This window comes from Rhinolophus sinicus, linkage group LG11, assembly GCF_036562045.2.
Source record: "Rhinolophus sinicus isolate RSC01 linkage group LG11, ASM3656204v1, whole genome shotgun sequence".
NCBI lineage: Eukaryota > Metazoa > Chordata > Mammalia > Chiroptera > Rhinolophidae > Rhinolophus > Rhinolophus sinicus.
The window spans coordinates 1,809,278-1,832,687 of record NC_133760.1 but is presented as its reverse complement, the minus strand read 5'-3'; the positions used below and the strand labels follow the sequence as shown (position 1 = coordinate 1,832,687).

General features: G+C 55.2%; 3 protein-coding genes across 3 annotated transcripts; 1 reads left to right on the top strand and 2 right to left on the bottom strand.

The window, feature by feature from the left end:
- Positions 1-3,218: 3,218 nt before the first annotated feature.
- Positions 3,219-6,489, top strand: ZNF784 (zinc finger protein 784). Its single transcript, XM_019710904.2, has 2 exons — positions 3,219-3,375; positions 4,603-6,489. Exons 1-2 carry the CDS (start codon positions 3,298-3,300, stop codon positions 5,491-5,493), a joined length of 969 nt encoding a protein of 322 aa, XP_019566463.1. The 5' UTR covers positions 3,219-3,297; the 3' UTR covers positions 5,494-6,489.
- Positions 6,490-8,609: 2,120 nt separating this feature from the next.
- Positions 8,610-18,629, bottom strand: ZNF865 (zinc finger protein 865). The gene is made up of 2 exons (XM_019710900.2): positions 18,348-18,629; positions 8,610-12,237 (listed from the first exon to the last, which is right to left on the bottom strand). Exon 2 carries the CDS (start codon positions 12,209-12,211, stop codon positions 9,077-9,079), a length of 3,135 nt encoding a protein of 1,044 aa, XP_019566459.2. The 5' UTR covers positions 12,212-12,237; positions 18,348-18,629; the 3' UTR covers positions 8,610-9,076.
- A 1,822-nt stretch (positions 18,630-20,451) lies between these two features.
- Positions 20,452-23,038, bottom strand: ZNF524 (zinc finger protein 524). Its single transcript, XM_074316062.1, has 2 exons — positions 22,971-23,038; positions 20,452-21,505 (listed from the first exon to the last, which is right to left on the bottom strand). Exon 2 carries the CDS (start codon positions 21,464-21,466, stop codon positions 20,681-20,683), a length of 786 nt encoding a protein of 261 aa, XP_074172163.1. The 5' UTR covers positions 21,467-21,505; positions 22,971-23,038; the 3' UTR covers positions 20,452-20,680.
- Between the last annotated feature and the right edge of the window lie 372 nt (positions 23,039-23,410).

The following is a 23,410-nucleotide window of genomic DNA, read 5'->3' as shown; positions in this document are numbered from 1 at the left end:
TAGGCTTTATTCCAAATGCCAGCTTTAAGGGAAGACAGTGGACTCCCAGTCTCAAAGACTGCCTTCCTGCTCTTAATACCACCAAAGGTTTTATAGGCACGTAAGGAGGGGCAGAACAAAGGAAAGAGAAATTTGGCCAGGCAACTTCAGGAAAAAACACTTCCCAGAGGCTGGTCTGCCCCAGGGTCAGGAGTGAATCCCCTACAGATGGGCAGGGGGGAAAAAATCTCTCTCAATTTACCATGCCAGGTGTGCACAGTGGTCGAAGTAAGCAGAACCATTGGAACTGGTATACATAATAAATGCACAGTAAATAGAGTCATAAAGTTTTGGGGGAAGGAGGGAGAGGCAAAGAAAGGAAAGAAAAAAAGCTTTCAAAAACTCCCAAGCCAAACCACCGGCAAATCGAATTACATCAGAGGTTTAAATTTCAGAAAAAGGAGCTATAGGGTCACCATTAGATTTCTCCAAGGCCTCCCTGGTTTCTGCCCCTTCTGTGTTCCTGAGGGGTCCTCTCGAACTTCCTCTGTCCTCCCCTTGTCCGTCCCAATGGGTCAGTTGGCTCTGGTCTTTTCTGTTCTTCAAGATGCCCACTCAAGCATCGCCCCAAACTCTCAGGTGACCCTCCCCCTCATGCTCCCAGACCCCAACTCTGGGCATAGCCCTTTCCGTCCATGAGGAATGAGGAGTGGGTGCCTGGGAGTCTGTTCCCGGGATCTCAGGTGGTGGTGGTGAAACGGGACCCCCACAAAAGAGGCCTTGCAATGTTCCTGGCCTCGCTTCTCCCTGCCCTAGAGCTTAAAAATCGATCAATTCCTTCCCTGTGGTTTGAGCTTGGAATGTCCTAGGTCCTAGTTCCTGAGTTTGGAATATCCCGTCCCAGTTCCCTGCTTTAGGTAGTTACCCTGAAACTTATGCTTGCTTACTGATCACACTGCCCCTTGCTTACTGATCACAATCTCTATGGCCTAGCATTCTTTCCAGGTTACTGTCATCACTGCTCCGGGGTTGATGACCCTATTGGAGAGTCACATCGCCTGAGGGAAGGCTCCACACAGACCCTTGGAACCATCACATGGCCTCTGGAGGAATGTCCAGATTTTCCCTTAAATACCCCAATCAGGTCTGACAATGTTAAGGCAATTTTTGGAGATGTTATGTCTGGCCCCCAAGACACTTTTAAGGGCCCATGAAAAAAAAAACGTAATATTGAAATCCAAAGGAAAAAAAATCTAATCCAGACTAGCTTATCTTCATCTTTATACCAACACAATCATAAAATATAATTTAAATATATTTTTTGGAATAAGGGGATAACAAAGAGAAATGCCAGGGCCCATGAAAGCACTGGAGACTGAACAATGTCATATCATTTCATATATGTAGCAAAATAAGACATATATGGGGGGCCGGCCCGGTGGCTCAGGCAGTTAGAGCTCCATGCTCCTAACTCCGAAGGCTGCCGGTTCGATTCCCACATGGGCCAGTGGGCTCTCAACCACAAGGTTGCCAGTTCAATTCCTCGAGTCCCACAAGGGATGGTGGGCTCTGCCCCCTGCAACTAAGATTGAACACGGCACCTTGAGCTGAGCTGCCTCCCGGATGGCTCAGTTGTTGGTTGGAGCATGGGCTCTCAACCACAAGGTTGCCAGTTCGATTCCTCGAGTCCCGCAAGGGATGGTGGGCAGCGCCCCCTGCAACTAAAATTGAACACGGCACCTTGAGCTGAGCTGCCGCTGAGCTCCCGGATGGCTCAGTTGGTTGGAGTGCGTCCTCTCAACCACAAGGTTGCCGGTTCGACTCCCGCAAGGGATGGTGGGCTGTGCCCCCTGCAACTAGCAACGGCAACTGGACCTGGAGCTGAGCTGCGCCCTCCACAACTAAGACTGAAAGGACAACAACTTGAAGCTGAACAGAACCCTCCACAACTAAGATTGAAAGAACAACAATTTGACCATTGTTCCCCAATAAAGTCCTGTTCCCCTTCCCCAATAAAATCTTTAAAAAAAAAAAAAAAAAAGACATATATGGGAATGAGAAACCGAAAAATGCAAACTCTAATAACCTCAAATGAGGGAGGGAAGGAGGAGAATGGATGGGGGTACATAGAGAGCTTAGATTGCATATATAGTATATTTTAAGTTTATTAGTGAGTACAGAGAGTTGGTTATATTATTCTGAACACTTTTCTATGCAGAAATAGTTCATAATAAAATAAATATAAATAAAAGACTCTGTATGTGTATTGGTCAAGATAGAACAGGTTATGCTGCAGTAACGAACAGCCCCAAAACTCAGTGGCTTGACACACACAAAAAATGTGTATTTTAGATGCTGCATTTCCAAGGAAGAGTATCACTGCAGGTACTCTGGAACTCAGGCTGATTGGAAACTTAACTTCAACCAGCAGATCTCCAAGCATAGAAAGGCAGGAATGGAACACAGTGACCAGCTCGCTGGCTCTCACTGCGAGCTGAAGTTGACACACATTGCTTTCACTGATACTTCATTAGCTAAAGAAAAGAGCATGGCCATGTCTAACTGCAAAAGGAAGTGCAATCTTACCACATTCCCAGAAGGAGGAGAAACGGAATTTAGGAATGATCATAATGTGTAGGCATCTCCTATGATGCCTTTCCACAAAAACCTTTTAAGGGTGTTCCAAAGGTCTTCCATATCTCTTTTCCCACTGGGTGTTCACAACACCTCTACAGTTTAACACATGAGAAAATGTATACGTGGTCCTGAGACGTGTAGTGACTTCTCCAAGATTACACAGTCAGGCCATGGAAGGAATAAATGGATGGCTAAGAGCCCAGCCCTGTCCTTGGTGCTGCTGAAAACGCCCCTTTTCCCAAATGTTATACCACACCTGTGTATTTGCAGTGTCGTTTTTTGCAGAATATCTTTCTGTAAACGGAGTTAAAAATTCGTATATTCATAAACTTTGCATCATTGTGTTATCACGAGCCATGCAGAGGAGGTGACAACAGAATAAAGTTATTGTATTCTGGTGAGGGTCAATTGACATCCAGAGCCCAACAATTTTGGTTAAAGAGAAAAATTAGAGTTAGCTCGCGGCCCCCTAGCGCCCCACGCAGGCTGTCTCCTTGTGTGTGGGATGTGACAGGTAATTAGGAAGGAAAGGTATCTTTTTCTCCCCGGAGCAGGGAACTCAGGCTACCTGGAAGCCCCGCCCCGTCCGCTGGTGCGCCTGCGCGGTGGCTCTGACGCTAGCCCGAGCCCCGTCTCCTTCCACAGCGACCACTAGCTTCGGGGGCGGGGCCTGGGCACAAGATGGCCGCCGCGCGTTCGGAGGCCCCGAGTCCGAGCTCAGCGGCCCCCGAGCCGCGATCCCCGGAGCCGCCGGACCTGGTGCGGGCGAGGAAGTGGCCTGGACGGGGAGGGGCGGGAGGTCAAGGTGGAAAGAAGTCGCAGGGCAGGGGGCGGGGCCAGGGTGGGGCCTATGAAGGCTGGGAGTGGGAGGTATTTAGAGCTCCGGCCCTGGGGGCGGGGCTTCTCGGGTGGGCGAGGGGCAGGGTTTAGGGGAGCCTATGGGGGTTGGGGGCGGGGCTTAGCGGGGCAGGGCCTGAGGAGGGGTTGTGGGAACATCTGGGTGCAGCTAAAGGAGTCCCAGGGATTGAGTTTGTCTAATTAAGGGGCGGAGCCTCTAGAGGGGCGGGGCCTCCGAGGTCTGGGACCAGTGAATTCGGGTGGAAGGTTGGGAAGGTGACCCTGAAAGACAAGGGTGGGGGGATTACGAGGGGCACCAACGTTGGGGTCGGGGTGGGGGGGATGATTCTACAAGGGTCTGAGCAATGCATCTCGAATGCCCAAGGGAGGATTTGGAGAAGGAGAAATGACTGTTCCAGGTAACTTTGGACTGGAGAGTAACTGAGGACAGCGATTCATCCAACGAACATTTACTGAGCTCCGACTTGGGCTCAGTAGATGGATAGGTGCACAATAGATAAGGACTGTACCCTGGAGTTTGCAGTCTAGTAGGAGAGATGGACAATAAAGGAGATTTATTGTGTATGTTCCTAGGAAGGAGATAAAGACGGATCTGCTAGAGTGGGGGTAGGGGAGCTAAATTTAAACAAGAGCAGTCAGCTGTGTGCCGGATTATGTTTACACTATGGGCAGAGAGATAAGCCGGAGCCAGGTCTGGATGGATACTATGACGACAGTTTTGGATTTTAAGGGCAGTTGGAGCCAGGGGAGCATTTTGAGTGGAAAATGACTTGATCTGATTTCCATTCTCCAAAGGTCATTCAGGCTGCTTTGGGGAGGTGGGTTATAAGGAGCAGGCTAAGAATAGAGGTTCCGTTCAGGAGGCCTTTTCAGTTGTCAAGACGAGAAATGATTGGCTTTTAAGTGGGTGGAGGAGAGACATGGCTGGATCCTAATATATTTTGAACAGGAGGGGAAGTCTTGATGGGGATACAGCAGAATCCTGGAGGATAGAGAGCAGGATCTAGAAATTGAGGGGGCCCAGTGTGCCACAAAAAGGAGATAGAGATTTTAAATAAGTGGGAGCATGCTGGGGATCCCTTGAGGCAGAGTCCACAGGCTCCTTGTTTCTTTCCCCCCACCCTCCAGGTTCTGGTACCTGATGACAGCCGTCCCACTACACCCCCAACTGACCTCATCGAGATCCAGGTGGTGAAGGTGACAGAAACCACATTAGTACCTGAACCCCCGGAGCCAGGTTCCCTTCACTGTGCCTTGTGCCCAGCTGCCTTCCGGCTGGTCTCTGAGCTGCTGTTCCATGAACATGGCCACCTGGCCAGGGCTGAGGGTGGCGGTCAGGGTGGGGACCCAAGTCGGTGTCATGTCTGTGGCCACAGCTGCCCGGGCCCTGCCAGCCTCCGCGCCCACTACAGCCTGCACACGGGAGAGCGCCCCTACCGCTGCGCCCTCTGCCCCCGGGCCTTCAAGGCCCTGGCGCCTCTGCTCCGGCACCAGCATCGGCATGGGGTGGAGCCAGGGACCTCTCAGAGGCCCCCGGAGGCGACGGCGACTCGGGGACAGAGGCCAGGGGTGCCCCCAGAGCGGTCGGAGGTGGTGATGGCAGCAGCAATGGCGGGCGCGGCCGTGGGGAAGCCCTTTGCCTGCAGGTTCTGCGCCAAGCCCTTCCGCCGCTCCTCGGACATGCGCGACCACGAGCGTGTGCACACCGGCGAGCGACCCTACCACTGCGGCGTCTGTGGCAAGGGTTTCACGCAGTCATCGGTGCTGAGTGGCCATGCCCGCATTCACACCGGCGAGCGCCCCTTCCGCTGCGCCCTCTGCGATCGCACTTTCAACAACTCCTCCAACTTCCGCAAGCACCAGCGCACCCACTTCCATGGCCCGGGGCCGGGGCTCACAGACTCTGGAAGCCAGCTGGTGGCAGGGGCAGAAGGGGCAGGGAGTGGGTGTGGGACGGGAAACACTCTGGAAGAGCGGCACGGGGAGACAGCAATGGTGAAGGTGGAGGTCGATCAGTAGGCTGGGAGAGCAGGGACACTGGGTGTCAACATGCGAGGTAGGAGGTGGACTGCAGAGGAAGGGTTGGGTGGGACAAGGAGACAGGAGACTGGGGGAGAGATAACACAAGGCCATGAAGAGTGCAGAGGGACAGCCAGATTCAGGGTGTCCACAAACTCAAAGGGCACCTCCGAGAAATTCAGAGAAAGGCACAGACAGCTCTGTGGATGTCCAGCTAAATGCAAAGATCATGGGATGGACGTCATTGCCCCATCTGCCTGCTCCTTGGGTCGTCCTTGTGCAAGACACAGCGTGTCACAACAGAGTCTGCACACTACACGGGGAGCCAGGGTTGAATGGAAAGGCAGGTCCAGGATCTACCATAGTGTTCCCGGGACAGCCTTTCATCTGCAGAACCCTGGACTGTCTTGGGGCCTAGGGTGGACCAGGATGGAATCTTTTGCCTACCTCACTGGGTTGCAGTGAACATGGGATGCCTACCCACCCACCCTCAGGCAGAAGACGCGAGCCAGGTCCTCCATAAAGAGACTGGGATCCCATCACCTTGAAGCCAGAGGGTCCCCAAGTCATAGCTGAGAGCACTTGAGCCTCAAGGATGTAATTGTGACCAACCATAAGTTTTTGGACTCCCAAGAACTGCTACCCCTGCTTCCATGATGGTCCCCGCTTAATCCACCAGACTCCTCTTCCCAGGCAACTGAGAACCCAGACAGCCAACATCTGCCTGACACCCACTCCTAAAGCTTTAGTCTCAGAGTCCACGGCTCCCCAGATCTACAATAGCCTCAGGTTTCTCTAATGTCCTACCCTCCCAGTTAGAAGCAAACAGCATACTGCCTGGTCCCAGGCTATCCCAAGGAAGGGTCATCAGATGGTAGCACGGTGGCTGGCTGGCGTGCGGTGCTTGTGCAATGACAGTGGGGGTGAGGGGAGGACTCCGGAGCTGGAGGTGGAAGCCTCCAGTTCTATTCCTATTAAAGGACTTTCTGAAGGGTTTTTCAATGTCAGTCTCGTGTTTGGGTTACTGTGCTTGGGGGGTGGGGGTTGAGGGGCCACATTGTGGTCTTGCCACCAACAGTGAATTGTAGCATACCTCTCCACACTTCTTTAGAATGGGTGTGACAGCGTCTGGCTATTCAGAGGTTGTGTGTGATTCAGCTATGGGAGTGGAGGCCAGAGAATTTTGGCAAAATGGACTCATGTGGTCAGTATGCTTATTAAGGAGGGAGAGTCCGGATTTGCACACTTTCTTGTTCACCAAACATTCCCCATGAGATAACACGAAGACTAATCATAATGTGAACAGAACTCTTTGTTCCCCGCAAAGAAACACCCATGTTTCCTACCTCCTGACACGTGAACTAGACACCCGGGCAGGTCCCTGTAAGCCTTCATCCCTCATCCACTTACCTAATCCCTTATCAGTTTCCCTCTATTGAGCCAGTGAAATATCTCTGGAATCTGAACGCTTCTTTTAACCATCACTATTGTAGACAAGCCAACAATGGCCTCACATTGAGACCATACAGCAGTCCAGCCTCCAGGCCCTGCCCTCCATTCTCCAACCTGCAGACACGTGGATCCTTCAAAAACACAGATCCCAACTTTGTCACCAGTCCACAGCTCCCTGTGGTTTCGAGGAGTCACAAACATAAATGCCTGTAGGAGCTGGGTGGCAGTGTAAATGAGAAAAATGGCCGAGTTCAAGGGGGGAAATACAGCAGGCACAGTGAGGTGAAATATGGAGACTGACACTTGGGCTCAGAGTTGGGATTGGGGAGTGGTGGCCAACTGTGTGTGTGCTCCAGTTGAATGGCTACTCAGTTCAGGAGGATGCAAACCGGGTTGCTAGATTGTCCAAAACTTTTAGAAGTTGCATTAGTTCGTATTATGTATAATCTGATTTTCAAATGTTGGCAACGAAGTCCGACGTTTTTCTTTTCTTTTTTTTTTTAATGCATGGGCTAAACAAAAGGCGTCAGTGGCTCGGATGCAGCCTGGCAGCTGCCAGCTTCCAGCCTCTGGGGCCGTCCAAGCTCCACCATTTGGAATCCACGGCCCTTCAGGATCCAGCCTCCCACACCCCAAACCCTCCAACCATACTAATCTATTTGAAATTCTCTGGAATAGCTAAGATTAGCCAGACACATTAAACCCTCCACCTGGAATCCATTGCTGCTCCACTTTACCTGGCAAACCCTGTGGCTTTGTCATTGTTCAGGTATCACCTCCTCCAGGAAGCTGGTTTGACCCCGTCTGATTAAGGAGACTTTTCAATGCTCCCTGAGCCCATGTCCTTTACAGTGTGGTGCTCCACATCCATGTGGCTTTGAACCCTGGGACGCTGGCACAAGGTCTCACACTGGATGATCAGCAATAGAGCATGGTGGCCACTCTGGTGTGTGTGTGTGGGGGGGACAAACTGGACTTGCCAGGCAGTGCCCCGAGCTGGCTTTGTCTTCCCTTTTCACACTGTTCACACTGAGGCACCTGCGCCTGTAGTCCCAGCTCTCCTATGAATCTGCCAGGTGTCCTCAGAACCTTTCTTCTCCAGGACCTCAGTCTTCTCTTCTAAATGCATGCTGCAGGGCAGTATCTCACTGCTTGGAGATCCTAAATGAGAGCTGTGAAAGGGCTTTTGGGGCATCCCCGTTACCCTGGAGGGATGGGTGCTACGAGCGAGCGGTACCATAACCACAAATCCACACAAGGCTGGAATACACAAGGGCTCACCAGGACTTCTCTTCCATATCACTCGGGGCCAAGGAGGCTGTCCCGTTTCCCAGCACCCAGCAAAGGGCCCTGCAGACAGGGGCTTGGGGAAATGTGGCCTTAGTGAACAAACACCGATGGTAGTTTGAAGGGGAAGGAGTCCAGGTACAGCGTCAGTTCCTGAGAGCAGAGACTTACCTGTCTTGTTGATCTGCCGTCTGCCCAACTCGCAGATGGATACAGATGTGCTAAACCCTCAGGAAGTATGGAGGGCTGAGGAAATCCAGAGAGCACGTGGATGAGGCGGAGGGTACAGGGAGATGGAAATACCAGGAAAACAAAGTTAACCTTCCTCATGCCAGCGCTTGAGCCCCTCTCTGAGATGTAAGAAAGGACTCTGTTGCCCTGGTGATAAGGTTTATTATCTCTGCTCTGTACAAGCCGCGTCTGCCACCCCGCCCCCCACCCCACAATCCAAAAGAGCACCCAGGCCCCCATGTGCCCTCCCAACTCTGCTCGTATACCACTGTCCAGCCGGATTCCAAAGGAAGGGGGATGAGCAGTTCATGCCCATCTCCACCAAAGCTTGTGGGGGGAAATACTGCTGGGGTGGGAGACAGAAGGGAGTTACAAAACGGGGTTAGACAGAAGATCAAATTCACTGTGGGACAGGATGAGAGGAGGGCCAGAGAGGTCCAGGTTGGGAGTGATTCAGCCTTCAGTTTGTACAGCACCGCCTTGGAGGGGGCTAGTCTGTCTGAAGGATAGAGGAGGTAACAGCAAGGAGGGGGGAAGAGTCTGACCCGCGGCCGGTAAGGAGTGAGTCTGGAAGGGGACATCTGAGTGGAGTGGCGGATGGGAAGCCCTCTGGTCAGGCCTCCTTCCCAGCCAAGGTGCTGGTCCCTGCTCCAGGACCCCCAAGGCCCTCGGCCTTGTGGGCCAGGCGGTGTTTCTTGAGGCCGTAGGTGTTGGCGAAGCCCTCGCCACAGGAGGAGCAGCGGAAGGGCCGGCCGCCCTGGTGGGCCGCAAGGTGCTTGCGGAAGTAGCCGGGATCCTTGAAGGCCTTGAGGCAGGCGGGGCACCGGAGCTCGGGCCGTGGCGGCTCATGGGCACGCTGGTGGCGCAGCACAGAGCTCAGGTAGAAGAAGCCCTTGCCACAGTGCTCGCAACGGTAGGCGCGCTCGCCGAGGTGCAGCCGCTGGTGCTCCAGCAGGTTGGAGCGGTAGCGGAAGGTCTTCCCACAGGCGCCGCAGCGTTGGGGCCGGGCCACAGCGTGCAGCCGCCGGTGCTCGGCCAGACTGGACGACTGCGCAAAGCGCTTGGCGCACACGCCACACTTGAAGGCCCGCTCGCCCGTGTGCACCACACGGTGCTGCCGCAGGTACCAGGAGCGCAGGAAGCCTCGGCCACACACGCCACACCGGTACGGCCGCTGCTCTGTGTGGCAGCGTTGATGGCGCATCAGCAGGGCAGCCTCCCAGAAGCGCTTGCCGCACACAGGGCAGCGGAAGCCCCGCTTCTGCCGGTGGCTGCGCCGGTGCAGGAGCAGGTCATAGGCGCCGGCAAAGCTCTGGCCGCAGAGGCCGCAGCCCAGGGTCCGCCGCACCAGGTGCACGTACTTGTGAGTGACTAGGCCCAGGAAGTGCTTGAAGCTCTGGCCGCATGTGGCACAGCTGAAGCGCTCCGGGCCCGAGCTGGCACCCCCACCGCCCCCCGCCGTCGCCCCGCCAGCGTCATCGCCCCCTGACACCCCTGCCAGGGCCGCCACGGCTGCCCCGACCTCCCCCGCCAGCCCGTTGTCCAGTACGCTGGCTGCCTCGGAGCCGCCGGAGCCATCCGGAGGCTGCGGGCCGCCAGGTGTAGCCGGGAGCAGGCGCTCAGGGGCGGCCTGGTGGACCAGCTTGTGCCACATGAGGTTCTCAATGAAGCCGAAGGTCTTACCGCAGGCGTCGCAGCCATACGGTTTCTCTGCCATGTGCGCCTCCTTGTGGCTCATGACGTGGAAGAGATCCGGGAAGTGCTCGCCGCAGTCCGAACACGCGTAGCTCAGGCCCTCAGCGGCCCCCGCGGATGTGGCCGAGGCACCTGGGCCACAGGCCCCCGGCGCGCCCTGGGTGGAGGGGAGGCCAGCAGCCCCAGCCAGGGCGCAGGGCAGCTGCAGCCGGTGCACCTGACGATGGCGCGTCAGGCTCTGCGGGTAACCGAAGACCTTGCCGCAGAGCTCGCACTTGTAGGGGCGCTCACGGGTGTGCACCACGTGGTGCTTGCTCAGGTGGAAGGACTCGCGGAAGCGCTTCCCACACACCGGGCACTGGTGTGGTTTCTCGCCTGTGTGGATGCGCTCGTGGCGCTTCAGGGTCTCACGGCGACCGAAGCCACGCCCGCAGATGCCACAGCAGAATGTCTTCCCGGGGCCGCTAGTGCCCGTACCACCCGCTCCGCTTGTCCCTGCGCCGCCAAGCAGCAGTGGGTGTGCTCCCAGGAGCGGCACGGGTACGGCACCGTATACCACGGCCGCTGCAGCCGCCGCGGCCTTCTCGCTGTCACTTGCAGGGGTGTCGGGCGGCAGCAGGTAAGGGCCTGGGGGGAAGGCAGCCGCGGGCTGAGGAATAGCAGCCGCTGCATCCTTGGGAGCATCGGGGGCAGCGGGTGGCACATGCGCAGCCTTGTGGCGAAGCAAGCTCTGCGGTGCGGAATAGGATTTGCCACATAGGTCGCAGGGGTACACGGGCCGGGGCCCTGCTGCGCCCGCATGCGCCGCCTGGTGCTTGAGCAGGTAGGCGGCATCGCGGAAGGCCTTGCCGCAGACCCCGCAAGGCAGGCGCAGCAGGTCCGCTGAGTGCGTCTTCACGTGGCGCTTGAGGCTCTCCCTGCGGTTGAAGCTCTTGCTGCACACGGAGCATGAGAAAGGCTTCTCGCCCGTGTGGATAATCTGATGCTGGTGCAGGTGGCTGGGCTTCTTGAAGACCTTCCAGCAGAGAGGGCAAGCGAAGGGGCCCTCACCGCCCCCCGCCGCAGGCGGAGGCACACCCACACCCGCCGGTGTTCCAGGGGCTGCATTCCCATCGGCTGAGGCCGTGGGGGCTGCGGGTGTGGCAGGAGGGCCTGCGGGGACCACTGTGGAGGCACCCCCTCCGGCAGCAGTGGGCGTGGGCAGGCCCAGCGGCGGGAGAGGCGCACCTGGCTGCGCTGGGCCCCCGGCAGCTGGTGGCACATCCTTGTGACAGCGGCGATGGCGGATGAGACTGGACACGTGGTTGTACGTGCGGCCACAGACGCCGCACTCATACGGCCTCTCCCCTGAGTGCACGAGCATGTGCTGGACCAGGTGCGATGACTGCTTAAAGGACTTCTGGCACACGCCGCAGGGGAAGCGCCGCTCCATCAGGTACTTCAGCCTGCGGAAGTAGCCCTTGTCGTCCTTGGTGGGGTCGCAGGCTGCCCCTGCAGCGGGCCCCGGCGGGGTCTGCGAAGGGGAGGGGAGCGGCGCTGAGGTCCCCACTGCAGTGGCCAACCCCGGCGTCACCCCTGGCCCAGATGCAGGCCCTCCACGTTTCAGGTTCCCAAACAGGTGCTGGTGTCCCGAGAGGTCAACGATGCCCCACTGCGGGGCAGGGAAGGCAGCGTCAAAGAGGGGGGGTGGGGGCGCCCCAAAGGCGGGCGGCAGGGGCGGGTCAGGCTTCTTGGATTGGGAGGACGACGACGAGGAGGAGGACGAGGAGGACGACGACGACGACGAGGGTGCCTCAGCCTTGGGCTTGAAGGTAGACTGTGGTGGGTAGTCGTACTGAGGCGGCGGGGGCTGCGGCGGGGGCTGCGGCGGGGGGCCGGGGGTGCAGGGCAGGGCCGCCACCGCCTTGGCGTGCTCCCCATACAGCTCCATGGGCTCGAAGCGCTGGTGGTTGAGGAACTCCAGGAAATCGAAGGGATAGCTCTGGAAGTGCACCCCGTCCTCGCCCCCAATGCCGCCACCCCCGCCGCCGCTGCCCGCCGCATTTGCCTCCATCTCCACCGGGAGTGGAGTGCGAGACCCTGCAGAGAAGAGGATGCAGCTGAGGAAGCAGTACTAGCCGTGCGTTCTCCCCACCGCAAATAGGGCCGTGCGCTGGCAACTCGTGTCCATGTCTCACATCTTTTCCGGATCCTTACACATCTCTATCCACCCCCCGGACCTCTACCCCCAGTCCTGCTGGCAGGCCTTTCTCTCCTTCTCAGACCCTAATTCTCCCAGCACCCCTGGCACCTGGTCTCAGTCCCCTCTGCAAACCCTCAGGCCTCTGCTGTGTCCCGGCTCCCTCAGCTCCCCCCACACACACACACACAGACACCAGCCCTCTATTCCCAGTCCCTTCAGGTTTGGCCTCTGTCATCATCATAATAGTTTCCATCATAGTGGTTAAGAGGATGGCCTCTGCAGCTAGAATGCCAGATTGAAATCTTAGCTGTGTGACCACAGCAAGTACCTGAACCTGGATTTCCTCATCTACAAATGGAGGTGACAAAGCATACCCCCACCTCACAGGGCTGCTGTGAGGATCCAACGAGCTAATATGAAAAGCCCCTCAGATGGCTGGTCCCTGGTGCTCTGTAAGCAAGCACTTGGTACGCAGAAACTATTATGTTGTCATCGCTGTCACTACTGGTAGGAACAGAAAGTCAGCACAAAACAAGAGAATTGGAATGAAGACAGTATTGGGAGGGGTCTGTTCTTTCACTACAGGTGGGAAGGACAATATGCAGGCCTGGGACAAACAGGTTATATAGCAGGGGGCTGGCAGAGAAGGAAGGCAGCCTAGCACAGCAGTAAATGTGTGGGCCTGGGCAGACCAAGTCCCATCTCCTTCCCACACGTTCACCATTTCTAACAGGGCGGTAAAACCTAGACTGCAGGGGGATTTAAGGGGGCTGAAATAGGATGCAAGGAAACACAGCAGTGGTTGGCACAGCTCACTCAGTCCCTGGAGCTCTTTGTACCTTCAGTGACATCACTTGCCTGAGAAGAGCCTGAAGGCAGAAGCTCAAGGAGCCTTTTCCTACCCCCTCCGAGAGAGTGGTCATTCTCTGGGTACCTCTTTTACAGGACTTTTCATTCCAGATTCCAGCTGTTCATGTCTGCCCCCTCCCCCAGCCTTGGACCCATCCAGGGGCCTTGGCAAATGCCTCCGCCAAGTTGGAGGTGAGCCAGTGGGAGAAGGGTCCCCAAAGTCTGGCACGCTTCCTGGCCACCGTCCCAGTCCCTGCCCCCTGGGTGCCTAGTTCTGTGCCCAGCCCAAGGTAGGGGGTCAGGGGGACCCACCGAGGCCAGGGCCTGTCAGCCCCCACCTGTTAGACTGGCCCTCTCCCCTCCACAGGTGAAAGGTATCTCCTCCAGCCCTGCCTGGAGGTGGTATTTTTAGCCTTCAGCTCTTGGTTGTCCTTGGAGGAGACCCAACATCCCATGTCCTTCACTCTCTCTGGTTCATCTCATCTCCGGAAGGAGCAAAGGCGTGGCTGGCATGGGAGTAGAAGCCTCGGGTGGAACCTCAGTGGGGAGACAGGGCTGGAGTGGCTGGTGGGCATGGAGAAAATACATGGTACAAGGATGCAGGGAGGAGGGGCAGGGAGGGAAGGTGTCTTGGGAAAGAAGCCAGTGCCTGGACTCACCTCCATCAGAGCACGTATTACTGACAGCTACCCTTTACTGGCACTTCCTACAGGCCAGCGCCATTCTACACACATCACACAGACTGACTCACTAAATCCCTACCACAACTCCACGAGACCATGACACAGGCTCTGTGGTTATCCCCACCTGGCAAATGAGAGCACAAGACACAGAGAGGTCAAGTGATTTGCCCAAGGTCACAGAGCAAGTCTGTGGCTTGACCCACCCCTCCAAGCACAGGGTTCTTCTCGCAGGGTTGTTCCCTGAGGTGGAGAAAGGCAGGGGTGGAACTATAGGGGTAGGACCCTTATTTGAGGGCGCTCTCTATGTTATGAAGGGATGGGTGGGAGAGCAAGGTGCTCAGCATCCTGAGCAGAAGCAACAGTGATGTGATGAGGCTGCCCTCTGCCTGGAACATTCTTGTCCAGGTCTCAAGCTTCTCTCCTGTGCCTCCTTCTGGTCTCTGCTCACACGTCACTTCCAAGATAGCTAACACCCCACTCTCCCACCCCATCACTTGCTAGGACCTCATCCTGCTTCATTTTTTCATCATGGTTATTGCCACTGACTTACTGTGTCTATTTCCTTTGCTATGTGTTTCCTGTCTGTCCTCCTCACCTAACAGCAAGCACTCGGCCCATCATGTTAGCCCCTGTATCCCAGCACCTAGCACTGCACCTGGCACAGTATGGGTATTCCACAAATATCTGATGATATCTAGAAATGAAACAGCACCCTTCTAAATCACCAATGGGTCCACAAAGATATCACCAAGGAAATTAGATGAATGAAATGGAAACGCAACACACGTGGGAGATGCAGCTAAAGCAGTGCTCAGAGGTCAACTTAAGGCTATAAATGCCTATGTTAATAAATATTTGTTGAATAAGTGAAAGGATGAGACTAAGGTGACCAGAACTCCACAAGGAAGGGAGGGAGACATTTAGCAGAGATGGAGTTGACATCTAGGGGATTTCCCAGAAGGAATCAGGGGGAGGGGGGACAGTGAGGTTATGATGACAGCCCAAACGGCTGACAGAGAAGGAGGATGTTCTTGGGGGACAGAACTGACCAGGCTCAACAATTATTTCCACTGGGAAACAAGAGACATTTCTGCTTTTAGGAAACCCAAGCCTTATATTGATTGGTGCCTTTCTAAGGGGAGATGTATCACGGGAGGGTTGCAGAGGTGTGATGGGGGAATGGTCCCAAGGGACAGGAGTCCCACAGCAACCATAGTCACAATCCTAACAGCTCATGTTTATTATTAGACCAGTTGGATAGGAACTCCTTGATGCATCACAACAGTCCTGTGCCATTATTGGTCCCATTTCATTAGTGGGGAAACTGAAGAAACGGGGGCGGAGGTCTCTCTGATGCCAGAACCTATGGACCATTCCCCTATAACAAGCTGCCTTGTGATGACAATCTAGTCTGTTAATAACAATAATGGTCATATTTAATAATATGTAACATTAAACGAGTTCTTTCCACATACCAAGTACACCTCTAAATCCTTTACATGTGTTGACTCAATGCATCTTTCCAGTAACCCTAGGAAATGGTTACAGTTATTAACTCAGTTGTACAGAGAAAGAGACTGAGAGCCATATAGGTAAATCAATCTCCTAAAGTCACACCACTAACAAGCAGCAAGGCCAGGAGCTGAAGGGAGGCGGTACATCTCCACAGTGGATGCTATTACCCCCTACAACACGCTGTCTTTCAATATGTCTCAACAAAGGAAGGCCCCCATCCTGCCTTTTACTGCAAATATATTTTGTCTCACCCACTTCGCTGCCGCCCAACCCCAGGACTAGCCACCAGCACTTACTGAATGCTATTATTAGGTCCCTTATGTGGCTTATTTCAATCACACTTCATAACAAACTCATAAGATAATTTATAGACAAAAGTACTAAGGTCAAACCATGTCCCTCCTCTGCTAAAAACCCTGCAGTGACCCTCATCTCAATCAAAGTCCTTATGATGGCTTACACAGCCCCCATGGCCTCCTGGCTACTCCTTCAATGGGCCAGCTCCATTCCTGTCTCAGGGCCTTTGCACTGGCTGTTGCTTCTGCCTGAAATGCTCTGACTTCCCCATATACACATCTTACACCTTCCCTCCTTCACATCTTTGCTCAAATGTCATCTCAGTGAGGCTTTCCATGACCACTGCAACCTGTCACTCAGACCAACACTCCTGCCCTCCCCAGCCCGCTTCATTTTTCTGTTTACAAGTTGGCATCACTAATTAACCATGCATTCTGTCTTGGTGGCGGTCGTCTCCCCTCTAGAAGGTAAACTCCATGCACACAAAGATTTTTATGTTTTGTTCACTGCTTCATCCCCAGGACCTAGCACAGTGCCCGTCTTTGAAAATACTTGTTAAATAAGTGAGAATAAGGCTACGAAAAGAGAAAGTGGTTTGCTCAGAGATATGAACACTAGTGGCATCCAGAGTTCATGCTATTAACCATTTCACTCTTGGGGGAGGGAAGCTGGTAAGAGCAACCCCTGGGTGGCCACAGCTGTTCAGGAGGAGGAGGAGGTAACTTTTTGGTAAGTGGCTTTTTGGAGGAACAAGATGATTTTAAGTATCTCTTAAAGAAGCCTTCCGGGCCGGCCCGGTGGCTCAGGCGGTTGGAGCTCCGGGCTCCTAACTCCGAAGGCTGCCGGTTCGATTCCCACATGGGCCAGTGGGCTCTCAACCACAAGGTTGCCGGTTCGACTCCCGCAATGGATGGTGGGAAGTGCCCCCTGCAACTAGCAACAGCAACTGGACCTGGAGCTGAGCTGCGCCCTCCACAACTAAGACTGAAAGGACAACAACTTGAAGCTGAACGGCACCCTCTACAACTAAGATTGAAAGGACAACAACTTGACTTGGAAAAAAATCCTGGAAGTACACACTGTTCCCCAATGAAGTCCTGTTCTCCTTCCCCAATAAAATCTAAAAAAAAAATTTTTTTAAAGAAGTCTTCCTACCACTCTCTCTGACACCGTAGCCCCTATAACTCTATATCCTTATCCTGCTGCATTTTCTTCACATACATGTATTTTGTTTTTTTAATTGTCTGCCCTATGAACTAGCATATGCACTTCACAAGGAGATGGACTTTTGCCTGTTTTGGTCTCTGCTTCATGCCCAGTGTGTAGGTGATCATTATACAGCTGTTGAACAAATGAATGAACAAATGAAATACATTCTAGGCTTGGTAGAGCTGACAAAGCCCATATAATAATCACAATGTTGTCACCTCCAAGGCCCTGAGATCAATCTCACAGGCCTTCCCTGCCACTCTACGATCATGGCCACCTCAGGGCCTTTGCACTGTTCTTCCCTCTCCCTGGAACAGTTCACCAAGACCTTCGCATGACTAAGTGCTAATTCAGGTTTCACCTCTGAAGCAGCTCACCAGACTCTCAGACAACCCAGAAAACAGCATTTATCTTGTTTATTTGGTTATTTGTTTTTGGTCTGTCTCCTTAACTAGACTGTAAAACTCCACAAAAACAAAGACTGTGTGCATTTTTCTCTCCTTCATGGCTGCATGAGCTGACCTATTGCACATCCGTTCAAGAATGAATGCCTGGGGAAGAAAGAGCTCATGCTCCAGTAAAGCTGGGGGTCTTCTCCAGGGAGTCCAGGAAGATGGGAGTGAGAGCAGGGTGAGAAGGGACAGGTCAGGACAAACTTGCTAGTGCAGGGCAAGCGCATTCTCAGAGGGAAGGCATCACTGAGGGGCACTGCTCTGTGGGAGGAATGACCAAAGATAGAAGCTGACCGAGAGAAGGATGGAGTGGGAGCCTGGGGCTAAACTGGCAGCCGTTTCTACCTGAAGGAGAGGATGTGGGTGTGAGAACATACCTCTAGAGGGAGCTGTTCTATGGGGGGAGGGGGGTGTTGAAAGGGGTATTTTCAAGGGGAATTATGAGGGGGGGGTGCAGAAGTGAAAAAAGGCATTCTTGGCTGCTGACCAGAATAGAACATATTTTTACACCAATGAAAGTGGGGGTTTCGAGGGGGTTAGGAGCTTTGGGAAACTGTTGTGTGGACATAATAGGGGGCAGTTCTGCTGTAAAGCACTAACGCAACACTCCTTGGGGGCAACTTACAGAGGCTAAAAGAGGGTTCACGGGTAGCTGCCTTGCATGGGGGAGGGCAATGCTGGTGGCATTTGGGGGGCTGTCCTGGAGGAAACAATCACTGGAGGATATGTAGAAGGGTTCCTACGAGAAAGCATTAGTGGGAGGCCCTGGCAGCAGTTTAGGGGAGCGCCACTAATGAAGGCGCTTTGGCAGCCGTCCCACATGGGGGCGTTAATGGGGCAGATAGCTGGAGTGCTGTTATGGAGGAGCAGTGATGGGGGTGCCCCGGCGAGGGCCGGGCGGGAGCACTGGTGGGGAGACGTTCTGAGGAATACAGCGGGTCTGGGCGGGACCCCCCGCCCCCGTTATCCCCGGACCCCCGGGCCACGCGCCCCGTCACTCACCGGCGCCGGGGTCTCCGCCGGGAGGAGGCCGAGGAGGCGGAGGAGGCGCCGCCGCTCGGGGGAGACCCGAGGGCCTGACCGGAAGTGCCGCCCCCTCCCCCTCCCCGGCAGCCCCGCACCGCCTGCCTAGCCGCCTGCCCGCCCGCCCGGAAGCGGAAGTCGCGCCCGTCTCCGAGGCGCCGGCGTGGAGGAGCGGAAAGAGGAGGCGGCGGCAGCGGCGACCCGGAGAGGAAACTGCGCCTGCGCGCTGGTTCAGGGATGTAGGCGGGTAAAGCCTTGAACCACTTCCGGTGGACGAGCTGAGCAAAGTGCGCCTGCGCCCTCAGAGTCCGCTTCTTCTTGGGGTACCGTCCGCACGCTTGGGTCGTAGGGTTAAACCTCGCGCAAACCCCACACTTAGGCCCCACCCCCAGTCTGAACCACGCCCATCCAGGGGCTTAATTATAAGCCACGCCCATCAATTCAAAATCCGTCCTCCTTGCCCAAGGCCCCCGAATTTTCTCCCGTTCTTCCCTACCTCCAAGGCCTCACTACTCTCTAAATCCCACCTCCCTCCTAAGCACCGCCCTTAGCCACGCCTTTTTTCTTGTAGACCCTCCCCCTCCAAGCTTCAGAGGCTGAGCCACGCCCCCTGGGTTCGGCCCCGCCACTTATGCTCCGAAGCATTTAAGCTCCACCTCTCTCATAACTTCAACGCGATATTTGTGCCTCTCACCTCCAAGGCATTTTCTTAAATCAGTGGTTCTCAAACTATGGTCCAGAGACCAGCAGCAGCAGCATCACTTCGGAAATTGTTAGAAATGGAAATTCTCAGGACCCCCACCTCGGATTTCTGAATCAAAAACCTTGGGGGTAGGGCTTAGGGATCTGAGTTTTAAAATGCCCTTCAGGTGAGGTACAAACTTCCAGTTATAAAGCAAGTCATAGGGATGTAATGTGCAGCATAAGGTAATACAGTCAATAATACCGTGATAACTTTGGTGACAAATGCTGACTAGACTTATTATGACCATTTTATAATGTATAGAAATATCAAATCCCAATGTTGTACACCTGACACTACTATAATATGCATATCAAGTATAATTAAAAATAAAATACCTTTCGAGTGATTCTATGCAGGCTGAAGTTAGAACCCACAGCTTTACTACACTTTGTACGGCCCCTCATAAATCTCTGTAAACCTTGCTCCTACCATGCTTCCCCGAAAATAAGACCGAGTCTTATATTAATTTTTGCTCCAAAAGACACATTAGGTTCAGGGGATATCATTCTGAAAAATCATGCTAGGGCTTATTTTCCCATTAGGTCTTATTTTCCGGGAAAACACAGTAATTCAGCCACACTCCAAGCAGCTAAGCCCAGCTCTATTCAGCCCAACCCTCTCAGGGACTTCTTTTAGTCACTCCTCTCTTAAGTACCCTTTTTTCCTCTCCTTGGCATCTTCTCTTAACAGTTAAGTCCCACCTCTCCTGACACCTAGTTCTCCCATAGTTTCTCCTAAAGCCCCTCCCCTCATATAAACTCCTATCCATTCCCTCTAAATTACTCTCACTTTCTGCCATCTTCACTAAACCAATTTAAACGTCAGGGCAGTTCCTATAGGCCCTTCCCCCAAGCTCTGCCTAAAGTTCTCACCTACTTGACCAATAAACAAACCTTGCCGCTCAGTCCCGCCTCCTGATTCCTTAGCCCCGCCCCCAGGCCACACCCCTTGTCTATCTAATCTTTACTAAAGTTGTCAGTTCTGCCCACATACCACGGCTCAATTTTTCCTTCAAAACAGGGTCAGGACAAACAGATGGGGCAAAGTGGTGGCTACAGAATTTCCAATAATCTGGCTGGAATGGGGTAAAGGGGCCTGAGTCAGTAACATTTGCACAGATGGTTCAGTGTTTTACTTAGAGTAGCTATTTAGGGGAGTGCTTTGGGGTCTGCTGGAGGAAGGGGAGGGGACAAAGGCCCCTAAGCCACTCTTTAGCGCCAAACTAATAAGGTACATGACATGGGGTCCTCCCAAATTCCATGCACTCCCATCAGGTGGTGTAGGGACAGAAAGAAGAGGGGGGCAGCCCTGGTACCATCACTGAATACACACCAGAAGCCAGAGGCAGAGATTTATTTCCACAGCCTTTGCCTCGAAGGGCCTGTTAGTCCAGGGGAGGGTGGCAGAAGGCAGCAGGGTCCGGAAGTTTAGGTGCTCACCCACAACCCCCTCCCACAATGGTAAGACCACCAGACATGAGGGTGTCTCGGCCTCCCTGCCCAGGTGGAGCAGCAACTGAACCACCAGCTGTAAACCTGGCCCAGGGAGGGGTGATCCGGTCTGTGGGTCAAGCCAGCTCTTTCCCCTCCCGCTCCTCCTCCTCAGCCCCTGCTGTGGCTGGGATGCCCTCGTCGTCCCACGGTGGCTCAGGTCCTGGGTCTGGGGGACACATGGGTGCCCCCAAGGCCTCAGGGTGCTTGCGTTTGGCATGGCGCCGGAGCGTGTTGGCATCCGTGAAGCGAAGCCGGCAGACGGGGCACTGGTAGGGCCGTTCCCCGGAGTGGACTCGGTGGTGGTGGGCCAGCTCGCCCGCTTCGCGGAAGCGGCGGGGGCAGAGTGGGCAGCGGAAGGGCCGCAAGCCGGCATGGATGTTGCAGTGCCGCCGCAGGTGGCTGGACCGCTTGAAGGTCTTGCCACAGTCCTTGCACTCATGAGGCTTCAGCTCAGAGTGCGATATGCTATGGCGCTCCAGGTCCGAGAGGTAGGGGAAGGCCCGCAGGCACACCGGGCAGAAGTGCGGCGCCTTCCTAGGGCCTGAGCCCTCAGGACCTCCTGCCACTGACCCTTCAGAGACTGTATAGGGCACACCCTGATCATCGATCAGCAGGAGATCGCTGCCACCACCGCTGCCCACGGGGACGGTCAACCCCTGCGCCAGCGAGGTCTCCTGCCCTGACTTGGGGGGTCGGCCCCGCTTGCGAGGGAGGCAGGCCTTGCGCGTCCGATTGGAGGAGGTGGCCCCCCCGGGACGTCGACCTCGGCGGCCCCGGGGAACAGAAGGAGGTAAGGCCAGAGGTTTCTCTTCCTCCCCAGGCAAAGGCGAAGGCAACGGGTCTGGGCTGGGGGTGTCCATTGAGCAGTGGGGGGCTTGGGTCTGGGCACTGGAGCAGGGCTAAGAGGAGAGAGGGGGCAACTGTCAGAGGAGGGAGGGTTTGGAGCACCCCTTGTCCCCCAACACCTCACCCATCCCTCTGTCTTGAGTCTCGCAACCTGGGCATGGCCGACATTCACCTGGATGCACAGTTACGCTGGTGGATAAAAGAGCAGGATAATTCTGTGCCAGTTGGTAAACAGGCACTACCCTGAGCCCACAGGAGTTCCTCAGGCTTCCTTAACCCTTGCCCTGGACCTCAAAGGTCAATTTGAGCCAAAATAAAGAAAAATCTTTGAGGTAGGACAGAGTCCAACTGAGGGTACAGGCCACTAGTGTGATCCTCAAGACACAGAGCCCATCAAACCCCAGAGACACAGAAGATTCAGAAATGTTTTTGTCTCTCCCTCCTGACTGGTACAGTAGGAGGGAAAGGGAGTTCAGGACAGGAGGAAGAAAGGGACTGGTCCCAGGTGATGTTTGGCCCTGAGTGGTGGACGAGGAAATATATTGGAGCTGTTATGTCTGGGCTCCAGAGTCAAACATTCTAAGTTCGATTCCTCAGTCTGTCACTTACTCTGTGTGGTCTTGGGCAAAGTGCTCACTTCTCTGAGCCTCAGTTAAGCCTTCTGCAAAATAGTTCCTAGTTGCAGGGACATGCCATGAGATGCTCAGCACACAGAACTTAGGACAATACTAGCCCTCTGAATAAGGGCACAATCACCCTCATTTTGCAAATGGGGAAACCAAGGCACAGGAAAGCCAAGTGAGTTACCCAAACTCCCTCTGCCAGAAAGTGGCAGGGCCAAGATTCGAACCAAGTCTCATGTTGACCCACTGACCCAGGGAGTGAGAAGAAAGGGACTCAAAAGGACAAAGGGACATCACGGGGTCCCTTGGTACTCGGTTTGAATCCAGCTCTGTGAAATGGATATACCAGGGTTGTCCAGTGGCACATAGTAAGCACTCAATAAACTACCACCACGACCATCATCAGAGCTGGGACCAGGCGAGAAAAGCACAGGTGCAATTATGAGGGGGGTTGTAGGTGCCACTGTGCCCTCTTGGAACATGCACACAGACTGAGGTCCAGAGGAGGGTAACCGCTTTTACAGGATCATACGCTTCGCTAGGGTGGGGGGGCCTGGACTAGAACCCGGGTCCCCCGAGTGATGCCCCCGACCCTCGCCCTTGCTCGCCCCCGGGCAGGCGCGCGCCCGCTGGTCCCCGAGCGCGCGGGGCGGGCCCTGCGGGGGCAACGGCCAATGAGCGGCGCCGGGCCGCGGACGGCGAAGGCCGCCAGGAAGGGGGTCTGCGCGCGCGCGCGCGTCCAGGCCGACTCCGCTAGGCGCTAGGTCGGAGCGCGCGCCGCAGCGAGCGCGGGAGCAGGAGCAGGTGTGGGGGGTGCGCTCCGGGGGCGCGCGGCCCCGGGCCGCCCCTCCCTCCGCTCCCCTCCCCCCGCCCAGGCCCCCCGCCTCTCGGGTACCTCATTTGCATGTCGCCGGGACTCGCGAGTGTGCGCGCGCGGGGGGCGACGGGGTCGGTGCGTGGGAAGGGGCGGGGGCGAGGGGGCCCTACCCCTCGGCGGCGCGCGCGCGCGCGACGGCCCCGCCCCTCGGAGCGGACTCCGGCAGCCCCGCCCCCGCCCCCTCCCCGTCGGGCCCGCGCCCGAGGGGAACAAAGGGACGCGCTGGGTCCTAAGGGCTGGTCATATCCGTGCTTGCGCACCCGGCGTTCTCGCCGGATCCGAGCGGTAAATAACCCAACACATTCCCTACAACGTAGAAATGTCTTTCCTCCCACAAAGTATCCAGCCGGTGACCCAATCAATGACAGGTACCGAAAGGATGAGGAGCGGGAAAATGGCTGCCTCTTCCCGTAATTAACATGGCGCCTGATAAGCTTCAAAGACCCTTGGAAGGTTGA